This window comes from Sander lucioperca, chromosome 23 (genome assembly GCF_008315115.2).
Source record: "Sander lucioperca isolate FBNREF2018 chromosome 23, SLUC_FBN_1.2, whole genome shotgun sequence".
NCBI lineage: Eukaryota > Metazoa > Chordata > Actinopteri > Perciformes > Percidae > Sander > Sander lucioperca.
Window position 1 is genome coordinate 20,092,311 of NC_050195.1, and position 26,412 is coordinate 20,118,722.

A 26,412-nucleotide genomic window follows, 5' to 3' on the forward strand; every position below is an offset into this window, starting at 1 on the left:
AATATCCACACTAACTAAAACTACAGAATTCAGGTTGAACCATAGACTGTTAATTTTACAGTCAATGGGTTGAACTCAGGACGCCTCTTATCCCTGTTAAGAAACTGGACCGTGCTGGCTGTGTACTTTAATACTGGGCCCAGTTGGCACATGTATACTGAGCATTGTCTCCTGCCAGTGCCCGGGCAGAGGAGGGGCCAGGGCACGTGCTAATGAAATGCTAACAGGCTGTGATGAGCCGCGGAGCTCAGCTGGCTTGCTGGCAACCCGCCATGTCAACTAGAGTCACCTAGAGTTCAGCTGCCACAAAGGCTGAAACCGCATTCAGAAAGAAATTATTATAAGTTCTCGTATAACTACCAAGAGTGACAGGTTAAAGACTTAGTCCCTCCATCGCTCAACTGAACAAAGGGACACCTTTCATATCATAACTACTTCCCCTGAGCTTCTCGCAGCAGACACAAAGGATGTTATCATGTTTGAGGCAGCGGCTGTGTTAAGGTTCAAATCATGCTCACATCCTAACACTATAAAAACAGCAAATGTGACAAATTAAAATGCATCGCCAGAGTTTAACCTCTCTGAAATGGTACATCCAGCAGTGTCTTTTTGTAAAAAAAAAAAAAAAAAAAAACTTCTGAGTGCTAACTTCACCAGGCTTACCATCTCAACCAACAAGCCTGCTCATTGACGTTCCTCAAATTTGAAAGTTACTAAAACTCTCCTTTATCTGTGATCAAACAGGCAGCACCAGACAGTTCCAAAATATACAAAACTGTTATCACCCACATGAAATGAAACTGATTTTACTGATTTAATAACTATTATGAGACTATAAGAGACAAAAATGTGGCTAAAAAACGAAATCTAAGTTTATACCAACAGTGTTAATTAACCACATCTATTTATTGTCGGGGTTCATTTATTCGTGTAAGCAACCCAGCCTGTTTTAGCCTCCACAATGATATGAATCAGGTCATCTTAGTTTGAATGATATTTATAGTACTTTTGCTGGTTATCAATCAGATGAGGAGGGGATAAATTAACTTGCTGGTTTGTGGACATCAGTTCAAAAACATAATCCTCTGATCTTTCAGGAGCTTCTTTTAACAGTACTTTGGATGATATCATTATATTTCATTCATTTCATTTCATTTTAGTATACAGTGACAGTGGAATAGAGTTAATTCAGATTTGAATTCAGTATGTAGATTCCTGCCGTCCACACAGGAAAGAAAACATCACACTGCACAGCAGCTTCTGCAGCTGCACAAGAGCAGAGACGACCCTACAGACGTGCCAGCGTATACAGTGCGCTCACACTCACTCTGAGATGAGTCACCGAGGCGCAGCAGGCAGAGGGGGGAGGGGTGATAAGAAGGGGGAGACAGGGTTGCCATGACAACCCATCTATGTCAATTCCACTCTGCCAGCCTCCAGATTGAGAAAGCCCAACAAACCCTCCCCGCAAGATGTTCTCCCTTTGATCCGCACAGTCAGTGTGTGTGTGTGTGTGTGTGTGTGTGTGTGTGTGTGTGTGTGTATTCATCTTATACTCACTGTGGCATGAGAGATGGTGAGCATGCCCCCCTTCACTGAGCACTGCCTCCTCTGCCACACCTTCCTTAGCCTGTGAAGAAGGGGCACATTAAAAAAGGACTCGTTATGTCTTTCTTTTCTGTGTGCACTTTACATTTTAAAGCAACATGAATGGCGCGCTACAGTGTTTTTAAATAATGGCTGTGTTAGCTTACCCATCACTCTTCTTCAGCAGGTAACCTTTCTTCTCACAGCCAAACTCCTTGTTTCCCTGCAGCTGGTGCATGCTGTAGCCACCCTGCTTACTCTGCGAGTCCTGTCCAAATACACACAATACGTGCACACACGCAAACACAAAATACCAATGTTAAACACATGGTATATAGAGAGGCTGCTGAAAGACATGCAACATAGACACAAACACACCACAAAGTGCTACCAGGAATAAATCTATAAGGCATGCTCTGAAGCCTCTAAAGGGCCAAACCACTCTACTGTCAAGCAGAACATACAGATGCTAGCATGCTTAACATGCACCAGAACTTACTCTTCTAGACTTGATTCCAGACAAGCAGAAGAGAGAAAGGGGGAGATAGAGGGGAGAGGTGTGAAAGATCTAGCTCAGGTGCAGGTGGTGGGTGTGAAAGAGTGTGCCCGCCCGTATGCCGACCAAAACCACAATCTCATGTGTTTAACTTTCTAAATGTCTTGCTAACCGTGTGTGCTATTAACAAAAGACACTACAGAAACTGTAAACCAAATGTAAAAAAAAATGGTGTCATGCAGAACAGCGGACTGAGAGTCAATGTGTGAAAACAAACATACAGCCAGTTCTTTATAAGTAAACCCGGGGCTGGAAGTGTTTTTAAGTGTGATGTGGTGTTAAGTCGGGCAGTGAGTGGCTCTCCACTGAGCAGCCAGTGAGGCACAACACTGGTCACCAGCAAAGCCTACCACACACTGGCTACCAGCATGGTACAGCACTGGACACTCGCTCTGTGCTGCAGGAGACAAGCTCCAAACCTGGTAGCGGCCAGAGTGAGAGGAGGTGTACGGTAAAAACGGGGGATAGGAGTGTCAAGTTTCGAACTTGTCTGTGTGGCATGTGGAGCATCGTGGCTGGTATGAGGTCTGCTAATGCTGTGTTTAGCCACATGTGTCTGAGTTTGGGCTGGCCTCGAAAGAATTTCACCTGCTACAAGTTTAAAATTTGGCCGGGTGTCTCTGAATGTGACCTGCCTACCTCCTTCTGGTCCAGCTGGAGGGAGGACTTGATCAGATCCCGCAGGGCAGTCAGCTGCTTCTTCTCCTCATCCTGAGTTTGTTTGATCTGAGGAGGACAAATGCAAGGTTGAGGAAAAGAGGCACCAGCAGAACTAAGAGATTACCAGCTGTGTTTACATAGAGTCGTTTATTGCATTTATAAAAATTACATCTTGTAAATAACTACATTGCCATTACTTTATTTAACGTTTATTTATACAAACAGAAAGAAAGAAAGAAAGAAAGAAAGAAAGAAAGAAAGCACATGCCCAAAAACATGTAAGGTGCTGGATCCAAAAAACAAAGAGCAGAAGAGCCACACACTGTAATGATAGCTCCCACGTCTCAAGTTTTGTTAGACTGAAATGTTGCTGTTAAATGAAATTTATTGGGAGCAATCAGTACAGTGTGGGGATCTTCTGTCTGACTTCTACTTTGCCAGGCGTTACCATCTTTGGATATGTGAGGTTTACTAGTTTCCAGGAGATTCTGAATCATGACAGTTGCTGCCAATGTGCTATCTCCCCTCATGCAGTATAATAACAGCAGGAGCATTGTATCCTGATAAAACTGCTGCTTCAGGGGAAAGCACAGCAGTAATGTACTGTAAGACATAGTGGTGAGCAGTCAGTGTGGGCTCATCTTTTTTAAATCTTTGCTTGTGCTACATTTGCTATTCTGAGCCCAACATAACTTTCTCTTTCCAATAACGTATTGTGATCTATGTAAACATGACCGTTGTAAGTCATTTCTCGTAGGGCTCATGCAAATACTTTTATTTGAATAGTAAACTGTAGTAAACTGTAGAATGCAACTTCTTTCTCGATCTTGGAAACATCAATTTTACCCAAAACAAATCTCAAAGTCCACTTACTAGCCTTTTTCCCAGAGCTTTTATCGCATCAGTATGAGCAAAATTAATTTACTGAATACTGTAAGAAATGCATGAGATTCGGGAAATAGCTAGTAAGTGGACCTTGAATTCAGATTGTTTTGTCAAATTTAACTATTTGAAAAAACAGTAACCACAGTCAAAGTACACGTATGCATGTACAGATGTACAGAAGATCAGGTTTGATTCTCTGAAAAATAAAAGCCAAAATAAAAGCATAGGAAGAGATGAAAAGGTAAAGATGTGCGTATTTACATTGTAGAGATCAGCTGCCAGCTTCTCGATGTACTGCTTCAGCTTATCCGCTGTCTTCAAGCCATCCTGGAAGAAACTGGAAAAGGAAGGTACATGTGAATCTCACTGACATTAACACGCATTGGAATAAATATGAGAGACAAGCCAGCCATTTATGGGAATTACTACTGGCAGGTGTTGGACTGTGCTGCTTTTGGCCACTCTGAAGGTCACACAGAGAGAGGAGATTGGTGCAGTTTATGTTTAATGTATAGCTCGGCTCGTTCTGGCGTCTCTGACTCTTGGCACAGAAATCGTAGCTGGCCGTGTCCACGGAAGATTTGCAGAGGTGCTTAGCACATCCTGAAATCCATCACAGATCTGTCAGTGTTACACACCTCGATGCAGCGCTACAGCTGCAAATCACCACTAATGACCTCTCTCTCTCCAGCCCCTGGCCACCTTTCCCTTCCTCTGCTTATTATTTACTCTGTCACATCTCTCCTCTGCTTGTTTTCCTTTAATCTGTGCATCGAGGATCCCACATCTCTCCTCCCACTCCATCCAGCGCTCCACGTCGATTACTAAAAAGCCTGTCTGTTATTATAGTATAGTATAGTTAAAGTGTTGATGCTGCAGGTAAGGACAATATTCACCTCGGTTGACTTTTTGCACATTTTACTGCACAATACGTGTACTTAGCATTACTTATATTTATCATCTGATGGGAAATTCTGGTATACCAACCATTATGAGTATTGGTCATGATAACATTTTACCCACCACCTCTGTTTTGGGCGATTTGGGAAATATGGACTCCAGGAAGAAAATCTTTTTTTTTCAAATAAGCACAGAACGTAGTCCAATGGAAATTCCTGTAGGTGTTGTGGCAAACTGCATAGCAACATCCTGGTTGACCCGGCAGCTGACATTCCTACCGCATTGATGTTTAAACTCAATTTGATTATGCTAGTCAGGAAGCTGTGGCTCACTTTTGATTTTTTTTTTTGTGTGCATGCTGGATAAGTAGTGTGTCTGTGAGTTAGTAAAATAAAATGTTTTTTTTTTTTTTTATTGACTGCCAATAAAAGATGATTTGAGAGGATTTCTGTTACTTGAAAGTTTTTTGGAAAGCTGTAAGTAAGCATCTCACCCTGATCAATGTCGTTCTTGCAAGAGTCTTTGTTTCCCTGAGCCGGGCTGACAAATGCCCAAATGTCCCTTTAATCGCCATTCTTAATTGGTTAAATGAATTGGTTCAGATGGTAAAAATTAAGACAAAAACAGTTTTCTTTTTTTGGACTGCTTTTTTGTTTCTAATCCATCACCACTGCAGCTTTTCTATCCATCCAGGCCCAGGTTGAACATATTAAACAGGGAAGTATATTGTTTGGTCCTAGTGTTATGACAAGACCTAGCAACGCTGAGAGAAAATTTGTCATTCTGTCACAGGGCGTTGTGACCTGCGGTTCTGGCACACACAGCGCCCACTTATTTACCCACCAAACCCCACAGCTGTCAGAACATATCTCTAATGACCTGTGCATATTTATGAGAGCCATAAATATGACTGTGCACCCTCAAGATCTGTGAATCATACAGGAGATAGAAAAATGACATCAAGAGCAATCATTTTCTTTGGCGTGTTTTGAAATACATTTCTCAGTGGGTGTTATGCACACAACAGTGGAGCTTCACACATTTGGGTTCGGGAGGATTAAGGTGGTACTTACTTGCACTGTGCGTGGTAATACTTAATCAGGTTCTGGAGGAGGTCCACTCCTTTCTTGGTCTTGATCTCATTTACTTTGATGAGGTACTGCAAAGCAAAGAGAGGTGCAGAGTTCAAGTTCAAGTTCAAGTGGAAATTCTGGGTATTTAAAGGATTTTTGTTTTGCTTAATAAGGTATAATGTGACAGAGCTGTTATACAGAGAATAAAGACTTCTGTTTTGCCATGGACATTTAGAATATGAACACTAAGTTATGATAATCGCATCTGGGTGAGTTATGAAGGCTTTGATGTATGAGCCAAGGCTGCCTTGACACTGTGGGAGTGGGGACCAGACTGGTTAACACACTTGCAGTACAAGAGAATACCATGCTGTCTGTGAAGTTTCAAAAAGATTATGAAAAATATTTCACATTAGCATCATAAAAAAGGAGAGAATAGCCTCCAGAGGAAGTGCTTTGTAGACTGTATGCTCAGTCTGGGTGTCTGAGGATTCAAACGAGCGAGGAGTCTTCAGACAGGGCTCCCACCAAACAAATGAATAAAAAAATAATCTGAGCTAATCCAACAACATGCCAATCCACAGAGATTTACAGAGTCACAGCTAAAAAACACTTTCAGCTCCACAGCAAACTTTAATCTATTACACAAAAGCTTTCTGAAGCTTATGACGCCAACATGCATTTTCAATTTGCTCCTTCTATCACGTGCGTGGATGCATGTGTGTTAGCATATGCATGAGTGCATGTGTATGTGCATATACGTGTGTATGCATGCATGTGTTGTCCCTTTGTCTGGCTGACAGCGCCTGTTGGATGGGAGATTAACCACATTTTGTCTGAGCCCTGTGTGGGTTCAGTGTTTGGGACAGCGCGGCCGCATGTGCGTGTTTGGACTCTTTTGTGTGAATGAGCAGCATCGCTCGCACTGTTGCCGTGTCTGAGCAGGACATAATGCACCCTGCTGAGCCCTGCCTTTCCGCACTCCTTCAATGGCAACATAGGGATGAAAAGGGTGAGAGAGTGAGAGCATCCTGTAATCTGGTGATTGAGTAACATGGAGAGAGAAAGAGAGAGAGAGAGAGCGCGTGAGAGCGAGCACACAGAGAGAAATTAGGTTAAGTGGGATGAACATATTGTACCACACACAACAGCAGCAGCTACGCTGGTATTTCAAGCCATGACGACTATCGTTTTAGAAAATCTTTCGTTTGTGATTATTTTGACTCTTGTTTAATTGGTAGAGCACCTTATAGACGTACAACAAGCTTAAAATACAGATAAACCACATAACTGTCGATTACTTAACACAAATCTAGGTCTGCTTCACATATGCAAAATGGATAAAATCTTCTATAACAGTACATGTCATTTTTACATTGCAGTATCAATGCTGTCTTGGTCTGCCAGCCGTTTTCTTGATTAATGAGTTACATTTTTAGTCGAGAAATGTCAAAGAATTCAATTAAAAAATGTCTGAAACTATTTCTTAGTTGTCTTCCAAATAATTTTTTTTGTTCACCCAAAAGTCCAGAACCCAAAGGTACAAAGAAAATAAGCAAATCTTATGAACATATGAAAAGCTGGGACCAGAGAATGTTTGGCATTTTTGACAAAAAGATTACTCAAATGGTTAATATTATGGTCAATAGTTGCAGTAATTGTTTCAGCTCTTATATCTTGGTAAAGTATACAGTAGTACATTTTCTGGAAAATCAATTGAGTAACTGCTTATAGATAAAATAACCAGGCAGCTAAAAACCTAGCTAATTAAATCCCTGACAAAGATATCTGACTTTCAAAATTAATTATTTTTGGCCTGAACAATGAACTTCACTTGGCCTGAAACTATCACATCATGTATGTATAAAAACAAGTAAATTATGCTCTCAAAATAGAGCCCTTTAATGCTTGTTTAGGGGGAATTCTTCAAACCACAGAGTCATCTAACTACTATTTACAGTGAAGCTTGTTCAGTAACAAGTAACCAAAACCACAAAGACCTTTTATTTGACGTTTTTACCCTGGAACAACCAACAGGCACTGTTCAGAGTGCAGTCCTATGAGGAAACAACAAATCCATCATCCTGTAAGTCAGCTCTGCAGATGACTAGAAATGTAAAATCAAATCTGGACTTGAGGCACCAATGCTAATATAGCGTGGGAGCTGCAACTCATTTTAGCTTCCGGCATCAACTGGAGGCAGGCTACAAGTGAATAATACAGTGATTGTAGAGAAGATCTTCTGAAATCATGATAAAACTTTCAAGTTGATGTTTCAACTGGAATGCTAAAGGAAAAGGAAGTTGACTTGATTTTGGCCATGTTTCCAATAAAAAAGGGAGAAAGCTTCTAAAGATATTATACCAGGAGGGTATTTTCAAACTGTGAGACGGTATAGAAGAGTTGAAGGGGGAGAGTTGCAAGGCAAAGATACTATACGAGGTGCATGCTGGTGTTATTCTAGTTAAAACATATATTACATACACATATTCTTAGATTCAGTGGGACAAATCCATAAATCCATTAAGGAATCATAGAAAAAAGACGCTCCTAGTAACTAAATAAAAGTTTTCTTCAGTATCAAAATAATCCAGTAACAGCTGTCTGTACATCAATGGGTACATTGGAAACAGGAACTGCTAACAGTTAATTCGGCATACTTTTAATGGTGCCAATTTGCCAACATTTAAAAAAATATAGCCTAAAGAAAATGGGGCTCAAGTTGTAGACTACAGCAGAACTTACTCAATCTATAGCAACATGTTTACATCCTCCAAAGTCAAATAGAAGTAAGACAATTAATTGTTATAGGAGTGACACAATCTATTAATATAAACTTTTATAATGTTACCCTATACATTTATATAATACGATAATATTTGGAAGGGTGTTTAAACATTTGGCTTGCTTCTTCAAACACTCTGCTAGTGCCAACCAAGAAACTTAGCAATTGGCATCCTAAGAGCTATCACTGGGAGGGCTAAAAAAGTATTAAAAGATGAGGGCTTCATGTTGGATGCCAGCAGATTCATACTCTGAAGACTTGTATTAACTTTGATGAATTCCCTTTTGAGCCATGATACTAACGTGGCTTTAAGGAGGGCAATGTCTTTGGTTAATGACCAAATACCTAAAGTAAAAACTAAAGACGTTACCATAAAGCTCAGCTGTACTCACTGTATGCTAATATGCTAAACCAAGATGAAAACATTATATCTGCTAAACATCAGCATGTCATCATTGGCAATGTGAGCATGTTAGCATGCTGTTGTTAGCACTTAGCTCAAAGCTCTGTTCTTCATAAGTACAGCGTCACAGAACTTTGTTGTATTCTTATCTGTTCCCCTTGTTTCATGTTTAGCACTTCATAGAAAACATTAAATGTACATAAACCTGAATTAAAGGTCCAATATGTAATATATTTACTGTAATAAATCCAAAAATGACCCCAATGCGTCATCAGATATTAAGGGAACATGCTAAGTTGAAATACAATTTTTTCTGACAACAATGCTAATGCCAGTATTTTCTCCTTTTGAAATTTCCGTTCCGTGACGGAATTTCTGTTCTGTGTTTTGGCCTGTGTGTTATCATCAACTGCCCAGTTTGACAGCCAGGCCGGGTTGCCAGATATACACATACCTGTAAAAACGTAAACCCAGCGTGCTACAGCTGTAATGTAGGCACAGCCATGAAAGTAGCAAACAAACGAACAGGATCAACGGAGATAGATTCTACCCGACCTAAAAAAAAAACTGCATGTTTCTAACAGTTGCATGACCAGAGACGTAACAAACCCCAGGTAAATACTGCCGATGTATTTAAAAGATGGAGACAGCTTAGAGCCCCAAAAGGACACCGAGTTGGCTAATTTCCTCCTGAACAGGTAAGCATTAGCTTCAGGCTAATTTATCACAGCTACAAGGGACGGGCATTTTATGTAATTTCAACATTTGTGTACTCACATTGAATTATATAGTTAGAGTACACAAGTTGGTTACTCGCAAAAACAATTGAGACACAGCCAGTAAAGTGATCCCGACTGGTCCTGGCTAACGCCGCCGTGCTAACCCTGCTAAATGCTAACGTTACCGGAGGACCAGGCAAGCGGGCTACGGCTGTTTACAACGTGTAGCCTGTTCAGCAGCCGTAGCCAACAACGGTGAGTTATTTGAAGCCAAGAGAGGGGGGCTGTAAATCGAGAAGAGAGGACCGTGAGTTTGCAGTGTGTTTAGCGCTTGTTGCCATAATTCTAAGCCAATAAAGTGTGTATTTCAGTTGGGTGGAAATGGACGCCAAGGTAGTGGTATTTCTAGCGGTTCTTATCGTAATTCTAAGCAGAGGAAGTGTGTCTGTCCAGCGGGTGGAGAGGACAGCGAGGTTGTGGGGTTTTTAGCGGTTCCTACTGTAATTCTAAGCCAAAAAAGTGTGTATTTCAGTTGAGTATAGAGCTCCACGTGAGCATGGGCTTTTATGACAATATGTCAATATAGCCAGCATCTAACGTTAGCTACTCCGCTGTGCTGTGGAGTAATGTCTGGCTATGTGAGACAAGCGTCTAGCAACATTGTTGGATGCTCCGGTCTCAGCCTGGCAACCTCCGTGAACTTCGAGTCTGGGGAGAAGGGGGCGGGGGAGACGACTCTCTCCAGTATTTTGAATTTGTACTGCAGTAACTATTTTAAACACTAGCTGTCAGTATTACATATTGCACCTTTAATTAAACACCTGCCTGTAACAGAATACTGTAAGAAAACACAGATGGAAAATGTGGGCAGGGAAACACCTCTGAGTCACTGTGAGAAGAGGGCAGATCTGCATGGCAGGGCACAAAAGGACTGCAGCAAGTTCTGAAGTGAATAATTCACAAAAGCAACAGCAGTGCAACAGCCATTGGTCCATTATGTAATTTGAGTAAAAAATCTTAACAGGATAAAACAGTGAACAAGGCGTAGGCGTCACCACCCACCACTAGAGAGGTTTTTGGCAAAGCAGAGTGAGCTCTAACAGTTTGTTCTAATTCTCTTGGGCACACTAAGAACTCACATTTGTTTTACACTTAATTCCAGCTGTCAGATTTCTTTAAGTCTTAGTCTTTGAGCGATAATACCAAAGAGAACTCAAATAGGCTAAGATGCAAACAAGTTTAGAAAACCAGAGGAACATCTGAAAACACTTAAAGACAAACAGTTTGACTGTTTAGTACGAGCTGCTCAAATATCGTTTCACGTTTACTCATCACGTGCCATGAGATGTTCAGCGTTGTATTTTCAAAATTATATCCACTGACATACAATCATTGTAACAACCAGTTTGAGCAGAGTGTTGAGGCAGACAGCTGTACAAACTTTGTTCATGAATTCATGTAGGTACTGCTGTATCTTTTGGCTGCTGTAATCCCTTCATGTCGGGCTGTACGAGTGATATTCTATAAATTATTTAAATTATCTGAGAGAAAAAAGTCAACTCAAGCTTAAAATCTCCTTTAAATGCAGCTGGTAAAGAAGACTTTACACACATATATATATATATATAGGATTTTAATAAGTGGGTGCTCAAACCAAAAATAGCGCAGCGTTGGTGGGATTGTGTGGGTTTGTGTTGCTGCAATGAGAAGACGAAACATGATCCAGGAAGGCCGGTTTTGGGTGACAGATTCATGAATTTGAAGCCTTATCGGACACTAAAACACTACATAGTGGTTTATAATATGAAAGGATAGCATTTCACAAATCTGGAAGGTTATCATGATGAAAATCTATATAACATATCTATCTTGACAATCTAATAATGCCTAAAAAATGCCAGAATAATTACAAAAAAGAAAAGCAATCTCCGCTTGCATGTACGATAATCCATGCGTGCAACGTCAGATGATATTACACTATGTTGCTGCACAAGTTGAGCAGGGTTCAATTGTCTTGCCAGAGCCCTCGTCTCATTGAACTAAATGAGGAGGCTTTGTCTGACCACAACCTACCACAACATAAATATGGAGGTAATTTTTACAATCCCAAGTGATTTACAATGAGACAGCTAAATAAAAGACACACAATGCTGTGCTGTGGGGATATGTGCTGGGCCTGTGCTCTGGTACTTGATTACTGCTGAGAAGCCAACCAAAAATGTCCTAGTACTGTAGCTTCATTTTACAACGTACCTCGCACATCTGGAGCTGGAAGAGACGCCGCTCCTTCTCCATCTCCTCGGCGATCTCAGCCCCGGTGATCTCAGTGCGGATCATCCCATGTTGCTTGGCGTGCTCTCGTTTCTCCTTCTCGATCTTTGTACTGACACAGAGGAAAGGACTATTACTGACCTTGTCTGTTTTTAAACAATGCGTGTAGGTTTGTGTTTCACAATGTGTGCAAACAATATTGCGGCCTATTATAAGCAGTGTTTGATCCATTATTCAGTACTCTATAATGAGCTAGATGGTGCAAATATGCGGTATTACAACAGCAAACTTTAATTATCCACTTACAACTTGGCCTCGTAGTCTTTCCATGCTTTGTCGAAGGGCTTCTTTATGTCCTGCAGAAACACAGGAGGACAAGCATCAGCAAACTACAAAGAGGTCACCCCAGGGACGGAGGTATTTGCAGAGTTGGAACGCTACCAGAGTTCCAACAAATGCCTCACTCCGCTCATGATTTATGCCCTGGACAGCCAGTGAGAGACCACGCCTCTCCTTGTACACCGAACATCAACGGTTCATGACCCAGTTACTCGCCACTCGCCTCAAGCACAACACAAAGACAGTGTTTACTTCTTCAAGATTTACAGTGTGAGCTTATAAACAGAGCTCTCCCCCGTCTCTGTGGTCTCTTCTCGCTTACACTCCACATACAGAGGTTAATAGAGAGAATGAGAGATGTGCTGACGAGGCATCCATTTTCCCTGTCCCGCTGCTGAGCCTTGCAATGAAGGGGGGGGGATGCGCCGGAAGAGTCAAGAGAGAGAAAAAAAAATGTCAGGAAGAGAAACTGTTTTACAGTAAATCTTACCCCTTTCACGCCTTTCAAATCGCCCTTCAGCAGCGAGTCCAGAGTAAAGATCACATTGTGGCTGAGGCTCTGGAGCTGTAAGAGGACACAGAGAACGCAGGGTGTTATAATGTAGCTGTTGTCAGAAGAAAACATAGAAACATATAACACAGTGCAGAGGCAGGTTTTCATACGAAAAAAAGGCTGAGGCTGAACTGATCTTACAGACAAGTATTGTCTGTGTAGCTGAAGCGGGATATAACTCATTAACTTTGTGCCATTGTTGTCCAAAAAACTAACAAAAAAACACATCAATGATCCACATTGTTACCCTGGATGACATGTCATTTGACCAGTTGTTAATAGTTTAAAAATAATAATTTTAAGAGCTTTAAAGAATTATGTCTTCAGTGTGAATGAATGGACTTGGGTTTGGGTTAACATAGGCAAGGAAGGGAAACTGTTAAGCACTTAGAGATGGACTAAGGCATTGTTAGTTTTATTTTTTATAGTCTATTTATGGGATTTGTTGACCATAAGAAAAATCTAGCATAACTACGGCCTTAGCCTTTCACCTACAGTTGCAGTCCAACACTTTTTGCCGCTGCTGACTAAAGAAATCAGCGACATAAAAGCAAAAGTGCAAGGTAGTCTATTGAAGAATTAGCAAAAGCTTGTTGCCAACAGCTCGGGTTGCTACAGTTATGCTCAGCAGCTCTAACCATTAGGATCAGCAAGGTCATTTACAACAGTACTAAGCATTTAAGTCCCTGTTGTTGTTAGCCAAGTCTACACAGACACACAGCAGCGGTCAAGGAAGTAAACAACGCTTAATGGGCGCTAATGTGCTTCTGAAGTGCCTGTCTTGCATATGGCCAACGTCAGAATCAATCCTCTACTGGCTGGCTGCCAGTGTGCTCTAACAGCCCATCCTGGAAGCATCTCTTTTAGTAAACGATTCTCAAAAGGTCAAAACTACAGCAACACTTACTATTAGTATATAGAACAACTTTATTGTAAAACTGACGTGTTTCGACTCATGGCCTTCATCAGGGTCATTCCCCTCTCCATGAATCTTGGAAGTATGTGAAGTTGTGCCAGAAACCCCCACTATTCTGGCCACAATGTGGCAAAATGTATCTATAAAATCCTTCAATTTAAGCCTATAACACATGTAGGACATCTAGGACAAGCACTATTCATCAATTCTCATTTGTAGTGTACACACATACCAGCAGCCCTCGGGGCACAGTTATTGAAGTCTAAAAAAACTCACTCAATAAAACACTCAAAATGGAAAAGACAAGAGTCGAGAGATAGAAAAAAGGAGACGAAGAGTGGAGATAACTTCACTTTCCTGCAATATGCAGGTAGCGCCAACAGGTGGGTGATTTAGGAAGGTTTACGGACACACACACACACACACACACACACACACACACACACACACACACACACACACACACACACACACACACACACAGTTGTTCCTGGTGCTGCCAAGTGTATTTATGGAGTCTAATCTCGTTGTCAGCCACACAGGAAGAGAGGGAGAGAGGGGGGGGGGGCTGGCTCTTCTTCCAACAACAATCACTCACAGAGGATTCAAACAGGACACATTATTCAACAGAAACAGCAGGGGAAATCCACGGCAGGCAGATAAGAGCCTCGACTGGGGTAAAAATACAAAGCTCGGAGGTAGATATAGCCGCAGTCAGTCTGACTGTGTAAGCAAATTTTGTACAGTTTTAAAAAGGATAAAGATCGATGAACCTGTAGGCATGTACACCTCTATCACTACATTTGGACTTTTGGAGGACTTTTATGGACTATATTCATCAATAACCTCTTCAACTTCTCCACTAAACTAAACCCAAATCATTTATAGAAGTTAGGTGAAGTATGTCACCATGCTAACATGCTCACATTGAGAATTTTTCTTGTCCTTTCTGCATGAGGACAAGCGCACACACAAATGCAGAGCCCTCTCTAGGGCAAGCTATTCATTTTAATGACATTATAAGTGTTGACATGTTGAACTCACCAGGTTCTTCAGTAGGGCAGACAGCTCCTTGGTGAGGGAGGAGAACTTGACAAAAGCCGTTCCCAGGTCGGGGTTGTCCCGGCTGATGAAGTTGCTGCCAAATTTGTCCAGAGCCTGAGCATAGTTCTCTTCATTCTGGACGTGGTCTGTGTTGGAAACAGAGGCCAACCACTGGTCAGTTTATCTGCCTTGAACTCTGGCTGATGATTAGCCTAATTAGCACGTGTACAGAAGAGAGCTGCAGTCTTTGCAACGTCCTGATGGGGGTATACTCCAGATGCAACGGTCAAACAGGTCATGGTTGGCTAGGTATCAAACTTCAGTACTTTGTATTACCAACCGAAACAGGTACGTAGCCCTCAGTATTGAAAAACACCTGGAACAAACAGGCTTGTAAATCTTCTAAGATATCCTAGGATGTTCATAATAACACAGATGTGCCAGAAATAGTCAACAGATTCAACATAGTCAACAGAGAATGGAAAGTTCTTCAGTGCAGTTACACAAGCAATACAATAAACGTGTGACTATAACCCGTGATTTTTGATCAGTGCTACTCCTCATCTTTATACGCAACAAATGCCAGCATAACAAGATGTGTGGTTCTCCAGGTCCGTGAGACTCTGCGGGAGCCGTCAGTCAAACAGCAGCATGATCCATCCATCCAGATTTACTACCTATGTTTACTACCTATGCATGAGGGATTTACAGAAAAAGATGCAGTATGTAATCCAGTGTTAGTGATTATAGTTTTATCTGATTGATAACAGCCTCACTGTTTACTATCCGCTCTCCTAACACCATATCAGAGCTGCTAATGCAAACCCTACTGCTGCTGCTTCAAATTAAAAGCACTGAATTGGCTTGTATTGTTAAGAAGCCACAGGAAATGTGATGTGGTTTTCACAGAGGTTAGTCCTAACTGGGATTGTTCATTAAATACAAATTAAGACAACGGTCATTTTTGGTATTTTTATTACAGCAAATCAGTTGAAATTTGTTGCAGGGAGTAATGGAGCAGTGAGCTGTTAAGGCTCTGACACACCAACCCGACCTTCGGCAGAAAAGGCAGTTGGACTGACTGCCTCCTCGAGTTGGTCAAAAAAGTGCCCCGGAGCACACCGAAGCGAGGCCGATTCGAGCGTACGTTCTGCGCGTGCGCGAGACGTAATACGTCTCCATAACAGCAGGCGGTGCTAATCTGTATTGTCGCCCAAAAAAATGAAAACCAGCAGCTGATTGGACGAACGCGTCACGTGGGTCTGGCTGCTCCCAGATTTTACAACCGAGCATAATGGTGGCTCGTTCGCAATCATATTTTATGAAGATAGTTCACCGAAACGTGTTTCTGAAAACATTTTAAGCGAGAAATAGGCCATGCAGTTGCTGAATCTGTCTTCATTTCAGATCGACAAAGATCAGTTTAAAAGATTTTTGTCAGATTTTGAGAGGCGTTAGTCAGGCTCATCCCGCTTGTCATTTCCGAGTTAGCGCTCCACCAATCAGATTGGCCACTGAGTCCGACTGCCCGCCTTCCGATTCAACATGTCAAATCGGCCCAAATGAAGGCCAACGGCTCCTCCGACTGACGACGGCACGGAACACGCGGAACAGACTCGAGTCACTGACCTCGCCAGACTGTCCGACGGCCGATAATCGGGTTGGTGTGTCAGCGCCTTTAGATGCAGGCGACAGGCTACACAAATCCAACTCCTCGTCAAGCTACGTAACATTACTGCGACCTGCTGTTGAGTGGAAAACTTCTTGCGCTGAGTGCAGCATGAAATCAAACTGCTATTGCTCAAACATGATGGGAAAAGGTCAATTATTGACTGACTTCTTTACTAAAACAATGCAAGTTTGTTTGGCTGCAGGATTCAAAATTTAACTTGTTTTCCCACCAGCCAAATGGCTAGTGAATGTTCACATTTTTACCAGCCATGCAATAGATTACCATTGTTTTTTGGGCTGGTGAGTGAAGCAAATCTACCAGCCATATTTTACCAGCATTTGACTGGAGCATGGTGCTAATTTTGTACAATGGCTGCTGTACTGCAAATGATACACTTGCTCTTTTGTTATATTTCTAACAAAGTAGCTTCTCAAAGAGTGTTTGCTGTTACCATCAGTAACCATAGGTGTCACAAAGTAAACCAGGACTGAAATCTTAAGGATTATAACTTTAACTGAATTTAGTTTTTGGAGGATTGGTGTGTTGGAGGGACTCATGGCCCCTGTGTTTCTAAAATCCTGGCTACAGCCACGAGTTTAACTATTCATTACATTTGCAAAATGCACAAACATCCCATTCTTATTTCTATTTTTAGATAATATAAGCTGTGTTGGAAACCGTTCCCTATCACGGAAATAGTGCACTATGTAGTGTGTTCGCCATTTTGTAGTGGTGTTCGAATTCTCCGCGGTAAATTTCATTCACTATATAGTCCAATATAAAATACCCACAATGCACAGCTGATTTGAGTGTACATAGGATGTAGCCTACATTTTACTCCCGTATACCCAGAGTTGTATAGTAACGAAGTAGAACTACTTCACTACTCTACTTAAGTACTAAAAGGCTGTATCTGTACTCTACTGGAGTATTGTTTTTTTCTCCTACTTCCACTTTTACTTGAGTACATATTTTCGATGAGTTTAATACTTTTACTCCGATAGATTTTTTATGTCACATGGTTACTCGTTACTGTTGTGAATTCCTCACGCTACGGACACTGTGTAGGTTAGTGTGTGTACGTTAGTTACGTACGCAAATTACGTAATTTACGTAAGAAATCCCCAAGATCGCGTCTTGTTTCTTTTCATTACGGTTGCCCGTTTAGAAGTCAGAGATGATGTAAGTTTGTACTCTTTCTATTTAGCCATTGTTGTAGCAGATTAAGCTATTCCTGAGTTGTTTCAGTCTGCAGTGAGTACTGAATGTTAACCGTTTGACCCTGTGATTTGAAGCTGCTATTATCTGTACTTTGCTAGCTTGCTAACTTTCCTGTTCATCACATGTTACTAGCTAGTGTGTGATAACTTTTTTGGGGCTTGAATCGTTACTGTGCTGGAGAGGATGTTTATTTTACTTGCACAGTGTAATAATTGTACATTTTATTTCAGTATTTGTTAATATTTGTTATTTTTAATATAATTAATATTTGTTAATTCCTTTGGCTACAGCCTTGGCTAAACATTTGACATAATATAAACATTATGATATTCAAACTTTTGACTGCTTTCTTGAATAACTAAATAACACAATACTTGTACTTTTACTTTCAGTACTTGAGTAGTACATTTTAAAATAAACTACTTGCAATACTTAAGTACAACATTTTTTGAATACTTTAGTACTTCTACTTAAGTGTTGTGCTTAAAGAGCACTTCTACACAAGTCACTTTTTTGATAGAGCACTTGTACTTTTACTCAAGTATGGGTCTCTAGTACTTTATACAACTCTGTGTATACCACAATGTAGCGCGGCCGTGTTTTCCCGGAGGAGAAGAAGAAGCAGAAGTCACCGCGAAAACTGAAAAGGAAAAATGGAACGGGCTTTCGTTTCTAAACAGTGGGAATGTAACATGCAACATATACTGTATATAACCTTTTACTATTCTCCTGAGTGCTCGGTTTGTTTCAGGGACGTATTAGAATTATTTTAGTTTTGGTTTGTTTACATGATGCTGGGCGCGCCTGTCTCCGTCACACAAACAACGGGCGCATCTCATGACGCAAGTCACGCGTCAATGTATTTTCAGTGAGTGTCCGAAATCTTGTTTGGTCGTTCCCTATATAGTTCACTATTTAATAAACACTATATAGGGAATAGTGAGTGAGTGAATGAGGGAGCGGTTTCAAACACAGCTATAGAGTATGCTCTCACTATAACAAGATCTAGCCAAAGTAACCAGCTAGTGGCTAACTGAAAACTGAAAAGAAACTCGACTTAAGAGTTGTTCCAGTTGTTTTGAGACTTTCAGAGCCACGGTGAGATTAAGGTAAACTGTCCTTTCTGTGGAGAACAAACAAACTTCTTTGTGGGTCAAACATCTGAAACTGTCAATTTACAGGGAGGAGGACTTCTGAAAAGTATTCAGTGGAAAATTACTGAGGCTCCATGTCACAGCAACGAGCAAAACAAACTCAGGTGTTGGTTTCTGGGACAGCCTGAAACACACACACACACACACACACACACACACACACACACACACACACACACACACACACACAAAAACACAAAAACACCATCTGTCCCACAAAAGGCAATGTTCCAGACAAAGAAATTCAATCCTCATTTTTTGTTAAAGACCCCTGTAAGAAATCCTGGGCTCTCCTCTGGGGATTTTTGTTTTGTTTTTGGAAAGGGTTGTGAGCACAAATACAACCATCAGCTAAAGCTCATTCTGGCCTGATACATTTAGAAACAGACAGTCTCACCTTGTCCTGAATTGTAGATGGCCTTCACTGATTTCTTCACCTTCTGCAGAGAGGTTCGATCCTGGTCCAAAGCCTGAGAAAAGAGGTGGAGAGGTCACATTTAAAACCACTGAATTGGTTTCATCTTTACAGAACATACTGGAAATATTCACATCAGAAGACAACAAAGACCATTTTGATTTAATGCTATAGCAAACGTGAAGAATTTAGGGTATAAGAGCAACAATATTTGCTCAGTAATTAAAGCTAATGTAGACAGAGTGCTCACAATACAGTGCTTGACCCGAATGTGGCATAAATCATTATTTCACTACTAACTGCTGGAGCAAAGCCATTGTGCTCTCCAATAGGCAAAATAGGGATATCCAATTTTATAACAGTTATTTAATACGATGATTATTCACAATGAAACATTTAAATGCTAGAAAAATAAACACGGCCCCTGACCTATTGTTACTGTGAGCTATCTGTCTCACTCCCTTGCAAGTTCTAGAGATTAATGCTCAGAGTTCAGCATCCAAAGCGCCATGGAGTTAAAATAATGACCAATATAAACAGAAAACCACTTCGAAGATGCTATAGATCACAACACTAGTGGTTACTCATTTAACGATGATGCAGTATCTATATTTAGAGAAAATTCTGCAAATCTATTTAAGACAAAGCTATGCTAGTATGTACCTTCAACTGATTTACACATCACCTCCCCACCAAAAAAACAAAAAAAAAACAGCATCACACAAGGAAAATTCATCATCATAAACATCTTCCACATATCAGAAAAACTCATCATGTGCCCTTATTGGTCAGCTTGCTCCCTGCCAGGGAAAATATCAACTACATCTGAAGTTACACCACATTCAGACACATCTTGCGTGCTGAACGTTTGATTTGTGGCCTGCAACCTAAACACAAGTACATTTCATTCAAAGGGGGCATTTTAAATGACCTTTTAACTCCATTTTTACAGCCTTTTAGATTTTACAGCCTTCCCTTTTCTTTATCAACCTGTCTTGTAATAATCTTTCATTTTCATTGCAGTGTTGTTGTCTTCTCATTACCTCATTGGTAGAGCATTATGTTTAAATCTCTCTTGATTGCACATTTCTGTTTAACACTGAGTATGTTTTTTTGATTTTAAGGATATGATTTATTTTTATTTTTGGACACAAGCAACACAAACACACACCTGAATTACCTGTCTCTCCACTCAATGATTTAAAGTGTGAGCCAGTATTGCTGGCTTTCCTAATTATGTATTCTGACAGTACAATAATTTCATATCCAGCCTATCTTAACCAGAGGGAATGGAACCATTATTCTGCTTTTTTTGCTCGTAATAGATGATAAACACCAGCAAAAACACCATTACATCAAGGTCAGGTGGTTAAGAGCAGAAGCACACACACACAACAGAGGGCTAATTAAATTTCACAACATAATTAAGCCGTCCTTGGGCTCCCCTGGACAATTTTACATGACTCTTCCCCAACTATGGCGACAGTACTTTGCCGCCGCAGGGCCCTTTCTGCCGGGGCCGAGCCCTTTGATCCCCCTGCGTATGGAAACAGACTCTGCTGTCCAATGCCTCCCTACACTGTCTCATTATTTAGCCCTGTGTCTGTCTGGCTAAACAGTGGCCCAAGCAGGCTTGTGACAATATAAGATGCTTATAGTTCCATTATCTTAGCCAATATTGTCTCATTATATGACATTACCTTGATAATTACTATAATGAAAATATTCAATCAAAACAGTATGAAAACATTCTTAAAATGATGAAAAAGCTCAACATCTGAGGTTACTTTTCCCGTGACCCCTGTTCTCTGATAACATGAGCGAGGTGCCTCCCTATGGGAAGTCTATGGGAGTCATCCTCAGAAGCCATTTTATGTGGGTTTTTAATATTACTGTAATGTGAATATCTTTAGGTTTTGGACAACTCATAATATTTGAAGATGTGACCATGGGCTCTGGGTAACTGTGACAGTAATGACAGTTTTTCATTATTTTAAAGACTAAATAATTAATCGTTCAATAGAGAAAATAATCAGCAGACTTCATTTCCACAAGATTCATTTTCTTACGACAGTGACTCCAAGCAAACTCCATCCAAATGATTAGACACGTGTAATACCGCAAAAGTCACGCATTAGATCCCCATTACAGCCGAGACATTTACTAACAAGCTGCGTTTCCTCGCCTCTTTGCAACACACCAAACACCGCCCTCGTCACTCAGCTCGAGTCAGTCTGCATTCAAACGCTTCCAAAGTCAAATCTTTGATTATTCAGAGGTTCTAGTGCCATGTGCTGATTAGGATGAAGAGCACGAAACAGAGGCTGAGCAGGCAGGCTGACTTTTGTTGTGCTCATGTTGAGAGCAGCTGGCACCCCCACCCAAGGGTCACCCATAATCCACTCTGTCTGTGTTCGTAAATAAATATTCAGCCGTAACATGAACAAGCGTTTCTTTTGTTTAAATTTTGATGAGATTGTCCAGACATCCATACATTACTATGTCAAAATCTGATGCTTTACACAATTTGTTTTAGATAACAAATCTGAGAACATTTATTCAAAATCTCAGTAAATTATTAGAGAGGATAAACAATAAACAGCTACACATTGGCCAGCACTATTTCAGTGGTGAATGTGAGTAATGTAACTTGGAGAGATGGTTTGTTAGAGCTGTTATCTAGCAGCTTCTTAGGGAAGGGAAGAAATCAATGAAATAGCTCCGTCTTGGCACACATTCTTTGCAAACCCTTGGCAACAGGGAAGAATGCATCCAAACTCTGCTCTCCAAAAGGGCCAACAACTATTGAATATAGTAAAAGGATTGTTTTTTAAGCCAGGAACCAATGGCAAGCCCCCACTCGATCCAGGGGGGATAAGAAAGTGTAACGATGCCAAAACATCTGCGGTCACTCGTCTCTCCACCAAAACAGCAAGTGATGCATGTGGACGATTTATTTAGCGCTGCTGAGAAAAAGAAGCAAAGAATAAAGTAGAGTGTGTTATTCCACTGAGAAATATCTATCTCATTTGTGCTGTGAAAGTCAACATGTCAGTGTCCGAGAATGCTTTTGAGTAGAAGTCGGTCAGAGACGGAGCCAAAGAGGTCAAGGGCCAGCTCAAAGGAAGTGAAGGGCAGTGAAGGTGCGCGGTGTAACCAGCGTGACCCCCGATATCATAAATAAATTCCCTTGAAAGTTTATAAAATGTCTGATGTTAAAAATCAGGAGGCAGAAAAAGCATTTCTGGCATTTCATCCCGTTCAAACGTCACTTTTAAATCATGAAAACGTCAATCATGGGCCCAACAATTGATAAGGTTGATACCCAAAAAATAGATCCATGTCATGTTTGATTACGTTCTGGGCACGTAAACACACGTATGCACTCTTAGTGCATGCAGTCTTTGCAAGTGTACTGCTATTCTGTGCATGTGTGCAGCCATCACCTTGCTTTTTCACAGAACTTACACTAGGGGTGGATCTCATTATTATTTTGTTGATTTACTGATTAATAGTTTGGTCTATAAAAAGTCACAAAATGCCCTTTTTAACTTCCTAAAGCCCAAGTTAACATATTCAAACTTGCTTGTTTTGTCCAACAAACAGTCTAAACTCCAAACTCCAAAGGTATTCAATTTACTATCATAAAAGACTGAAAATATATATGTATAAGTTCATATTTTAAATGCTGGAAAGCAGTGAATATTTGACATTTTTGCTTTAAAGAATTAATTATCAAAACTGTTGCAGGCGTAGTTTTCTGTCGTTCGACTAATCTAAACTCTAATTCAGACAATAAACGTTTATTATTTACCATTCAAAACTAGCTTGTGTTTTAGCATGCATGTCATAAAGTAATTAACAGAAAACAGTAAAAAGAAATGCTTAGTGTTTGGCAAGGCATTTGCTGGTAGTTTTTTTATTGATGCTTTCACCTATATAACTGGTACATTGGTATCTGTATCAATATTGGTAATTGTGGTCCTTTTATTACTTGGTATCAAAACCAAAGGATGTGTTATCACCAGCCTCTGGCTTAATGGCAGAGGTTTCTTTCTGGTGTATTCTGAGTGAGAAATTGAAGCAGGTTTTGATCAACTGCGGTTGAGCAACTTGAAGAGCATTTGGCAGCCACACAAACCACTTCATCAACAACAAATTCCATACAAGAATCTCAGCAATGAAAGGCTGGAAGGTGGACTGATTAGAGATACTGATTGGGAGGAAAAGCTCCATCCTTTTCTGTAAAACTTGACACAAGTTTGCAGCAATGGAAAGCTAGGAGATATGATTAAAAATAAAAGAAAACAGATTTTATTAGTTGACGCTTCTACAATGTGAGGAGCTGCTGTTGTTCTTCGTTGTATATTATTGTAATTGAAGTATCTTGGTGTTTTGGGGCTTTTGGTCAGACAAAACAAGACATTTATAGATTTAGCTTAGCTACTTTTTACTGACACAAAATGTATAGGAAAAAAAGTTAGTTGCAGCCCTACATTATTATTTCAAAGCCCTTAAAGTGTAACCCAACGGGGATAATGGGGCTGACTTCCTGGTTCCCAAACAACCACACAAACACAGTCATGCCCAGGAGGTCAAAGCCTCGGGGGAAATTGGCAGTTAGAGTGACTGGGCATGACTGACTGGAGGTTGTCTCAGCTTCACGCTTCCTGCCCGAGGCCTTATCCTCCCTCAGCAGCCCTGCCGTTTCCCCTGCAGCCGTCCTTTGACAGGAAGCAGGAAGCGGCCAGGCTCGTCAGTGTCCTATCCCGGGCAGGCAGCACTCTGTCTAATGACACCAACTGATCTCCGCTGACAGCTGAGAATGAAAAACAACACGCTTTCTGGCTGTCTGGGAAAGTGTTTTTTTTCTTGATCCGCTGATCCACTCTTGAGATTCCTGCTCTGTCACTTTCATGGCACGTTAGTCGTCTTTCTCGTTTCCTCCCTGAACTCATCCTTCCAAGCTCCTTGAACCTCGCTCTTCTCCGCCACCTCTGCATTTGGCATCGCACCGAAGGGGCGGCTGTGCTGTTACCAAGGAGATGTAGTCTGGCCGTCTCACATGTCGGCTCAACATTCTTCACCGTGGAGATTGTGGGAGGCTGCTCTGACTAACTGGCCTGCTCTCTGTTTGTCAGCAGCGCACTGGAAGTCAACTGTGCCACTGTGGCAGATTTTATTCTTCACCCAGCAAAGATTGGAAACACGAGTTCTCAGAATTGCTAATATGCTAATTATTTCCTAGAAGAAGAAAACAGGAAAGGGCACAATTATCAAAGGACTTCCCCAGAGACAAGACACGGGTGCTAAAAAACATCTGCGGTGACTTTTTTTAGAGTGAATTTGACAGACCAGATCATAATTTTTCTTACTTCTCCACACCCAACCTTTTCCTTTCTGGCTCACAATATGTGTTGCAATATCACAACAGCTACTATGAAAAACAAAACTAAAACAAAACAAAACTAAACTAAAACTAAAACAAGTGCATGTGTGTATGTTTAATACAGCAATAAAGCCTTGTTACTAGTTCTGTCTGAATGAAGTCCTAGAGGAGGAGATCAGTCTGTCGGTCAAATCATTTTGTCTGTCTGTCGGTCTGCCTGTTGAGACTATGTGGCATGACTCAAGCAGGAAGGGTGGGGAGGTGCTTTCATTGGCAGGAAACAAATGCACATCCCTTTCTCTGGGCCTGCAGACGGAGAGGCCTTTAGCTCTCCAAGTGGAATGGGAAAAATGAGAGGATGTAACATTTCCAAAAGCAGCTGAGTTCAGATGGCCTATTTTCACACACACACACACACACACGCACACACACACACGCACACACACACACACACACACACACACACACACACACACACACATATTTGTTTCACTATCTTTGTGGGGACCCGTCATTGACATAATGCATTCCCTAGCCCATTACCCTAACCTTAACCATCACAACTAAATGCCTAACCTTAACCCTTACCCTAACCATAACCTAATTCTAACCCTAAAACCAAGTCTTAACCCTCAAACAGCCCTTTAACCTTGTGGGGTCCAGCATTTTGGTCCCCACAAGGCTGTGCAGACCCCACAAGTATACTGTATTCCCCAGTTTTTGGACTCCACGAATATAGTAAAACACGCACGCACGCACGCACGCACACACACACACACACACACACACACACACACACACACACACACACACACACACACACACACACACACACACACACACACACACACACACACACACACACACACACACACACAGAGAGTACTGAAAGAGAACTGCCAGTGGTTTTGTTCAGGAGGTGTATCACGACGACCACATGACCGATGTAGTGCATCTGAAATGGCAAATCAAATGAGAAGGATCAAGTGAGACTACATCTTTTTCAGGGTTTTGAAGTCAATTATGATCCCATACATTCATCAAGATGAAATGGTCTTTTTCTGAATGGACTGAAGAGGTTTAAAAGCCAAGATTTTTACCTCCTCACACTAAAAAAGAACATAACTTTTCTACAGGGGGTTCTCGATCAGTAATTTAGCAATCACTTGGCCACATGCTGATACTTTCACTTTTAAGAGTCTACTGCTAATGCCAGAATGCAAGGAATTACATTCTAACCAAATTCCATATCAATCCATCTAATAGTGGAGTTGGTTGAGATATTTCAGTCTGGACAAAAGTAGTCGACCGACAGACAGACGGACTGAGCTGCAGTGTAAAGAACGCCTTTGCTTGCTTTTCCATTCAGTGCTTGATCTACACGTTTTAAATTAACACTGCCTAGGTGCATTATATCAGATCCCCAGTGTAACATTACCCCTGGCCTATTTATTACCTATTCTCTGATTAACAATATGTTCAAACATAATCTTATCATGATAGTGTATTTATTTTGCCTGTAATGTTCACCCTTCTTTGTTAGATTTTCCAGCAGCGCAGCTCGTCAATGTATCACCTTTTTGCAGCCAACTCTCAATTTCCATCTATAGCAACCCCCATTAGTACTTGAATGTCCCACAAAGGAGGTCCAAACAACAATACAATTTCAACAGTCCCTGCTCTCAACTGGATCGCCATGTGATAATAATGTTACTTTGACAAAGAATAAAACATTTACTGTGGTGATATAACAATCTCAAGAAAATAAGACTCTGATTGAGGCACTGGCAGTTTATGTAGGATATCTGTACTAATTAGCTTGTATCTATTGCACGAATCTTGACCTGCTAAATGTTATTGACCACTAAGA

At 41.0% G+C, this 26,412-nt stretch overlaps 1 protein-coding gene across 7 annotated transcripts in view; it reads right to left on the minus strand.

Moving 5' to 3' along the window:
• The window catches only part of asap1b (ArfGAP with SH3 domain, ankyrin repeat and PH domain 1b), a 60,585-nt gene that overhangs the window by 21,277 nt on the left and 12,896 nt on the right, over positions 1 to 26,412 (minus strand). For 4 of the 7 annotated variants that reach the window (XM_031292816.2, XM_031292813.2, XM_031292815.2 and 1 more), the window contains exons 2-12: positions 19,136 to 19,208; positions 14,692 to 14,837; positions 12,669 to 12,743; positions 12,146 to 12,195; positions 11,822 to 11,951; positions 5,662 to 5,747; positions 3,950 to 4,025; positions 2,783 to 2,869; positions 2,087 to 2,095; positions 1,755 to 1,855; positions 1,561 to 1,630 (exon numbers count right to left, since the gene is read on the minus strand). In XM_031292816.2, coding sequence (XP_031148676.1) covers positions 1,561 to 1,630; positions 1,755 to 1,855; positions 2,087 to 2,095; positions 2,783 to 2,869; positions 3,950 to 4,025; positions 5,662 to 5,747; positions 11,822 to 11,951; positions 12,146 to 12,195; positions 12,669 to 12,743; positions 14,692 to 14,837; positions 19,136 to 19,208 — 903 coding nt within the window. The remainder of the gene's footprint in view (positions 1 to 1,560; positions 1,631 to 1,754; positions 1,856 to 2,086; positions 2,096 to 2,782; positions 2,870 to 3,949; positions 4,026 to 5,661; positions 5,748 to 11,821; positions 11,952 to 12,145; positions 12,196 to 12,668; positions 12,744 to 14,691; positions 14,838 to 19,135; positions 19,209 to 26,412) is intronic. The other 3 variants (XM_031292817.2, XM_031292814.2, XM_031292812.2) reach the window with 1 other exon arrangement.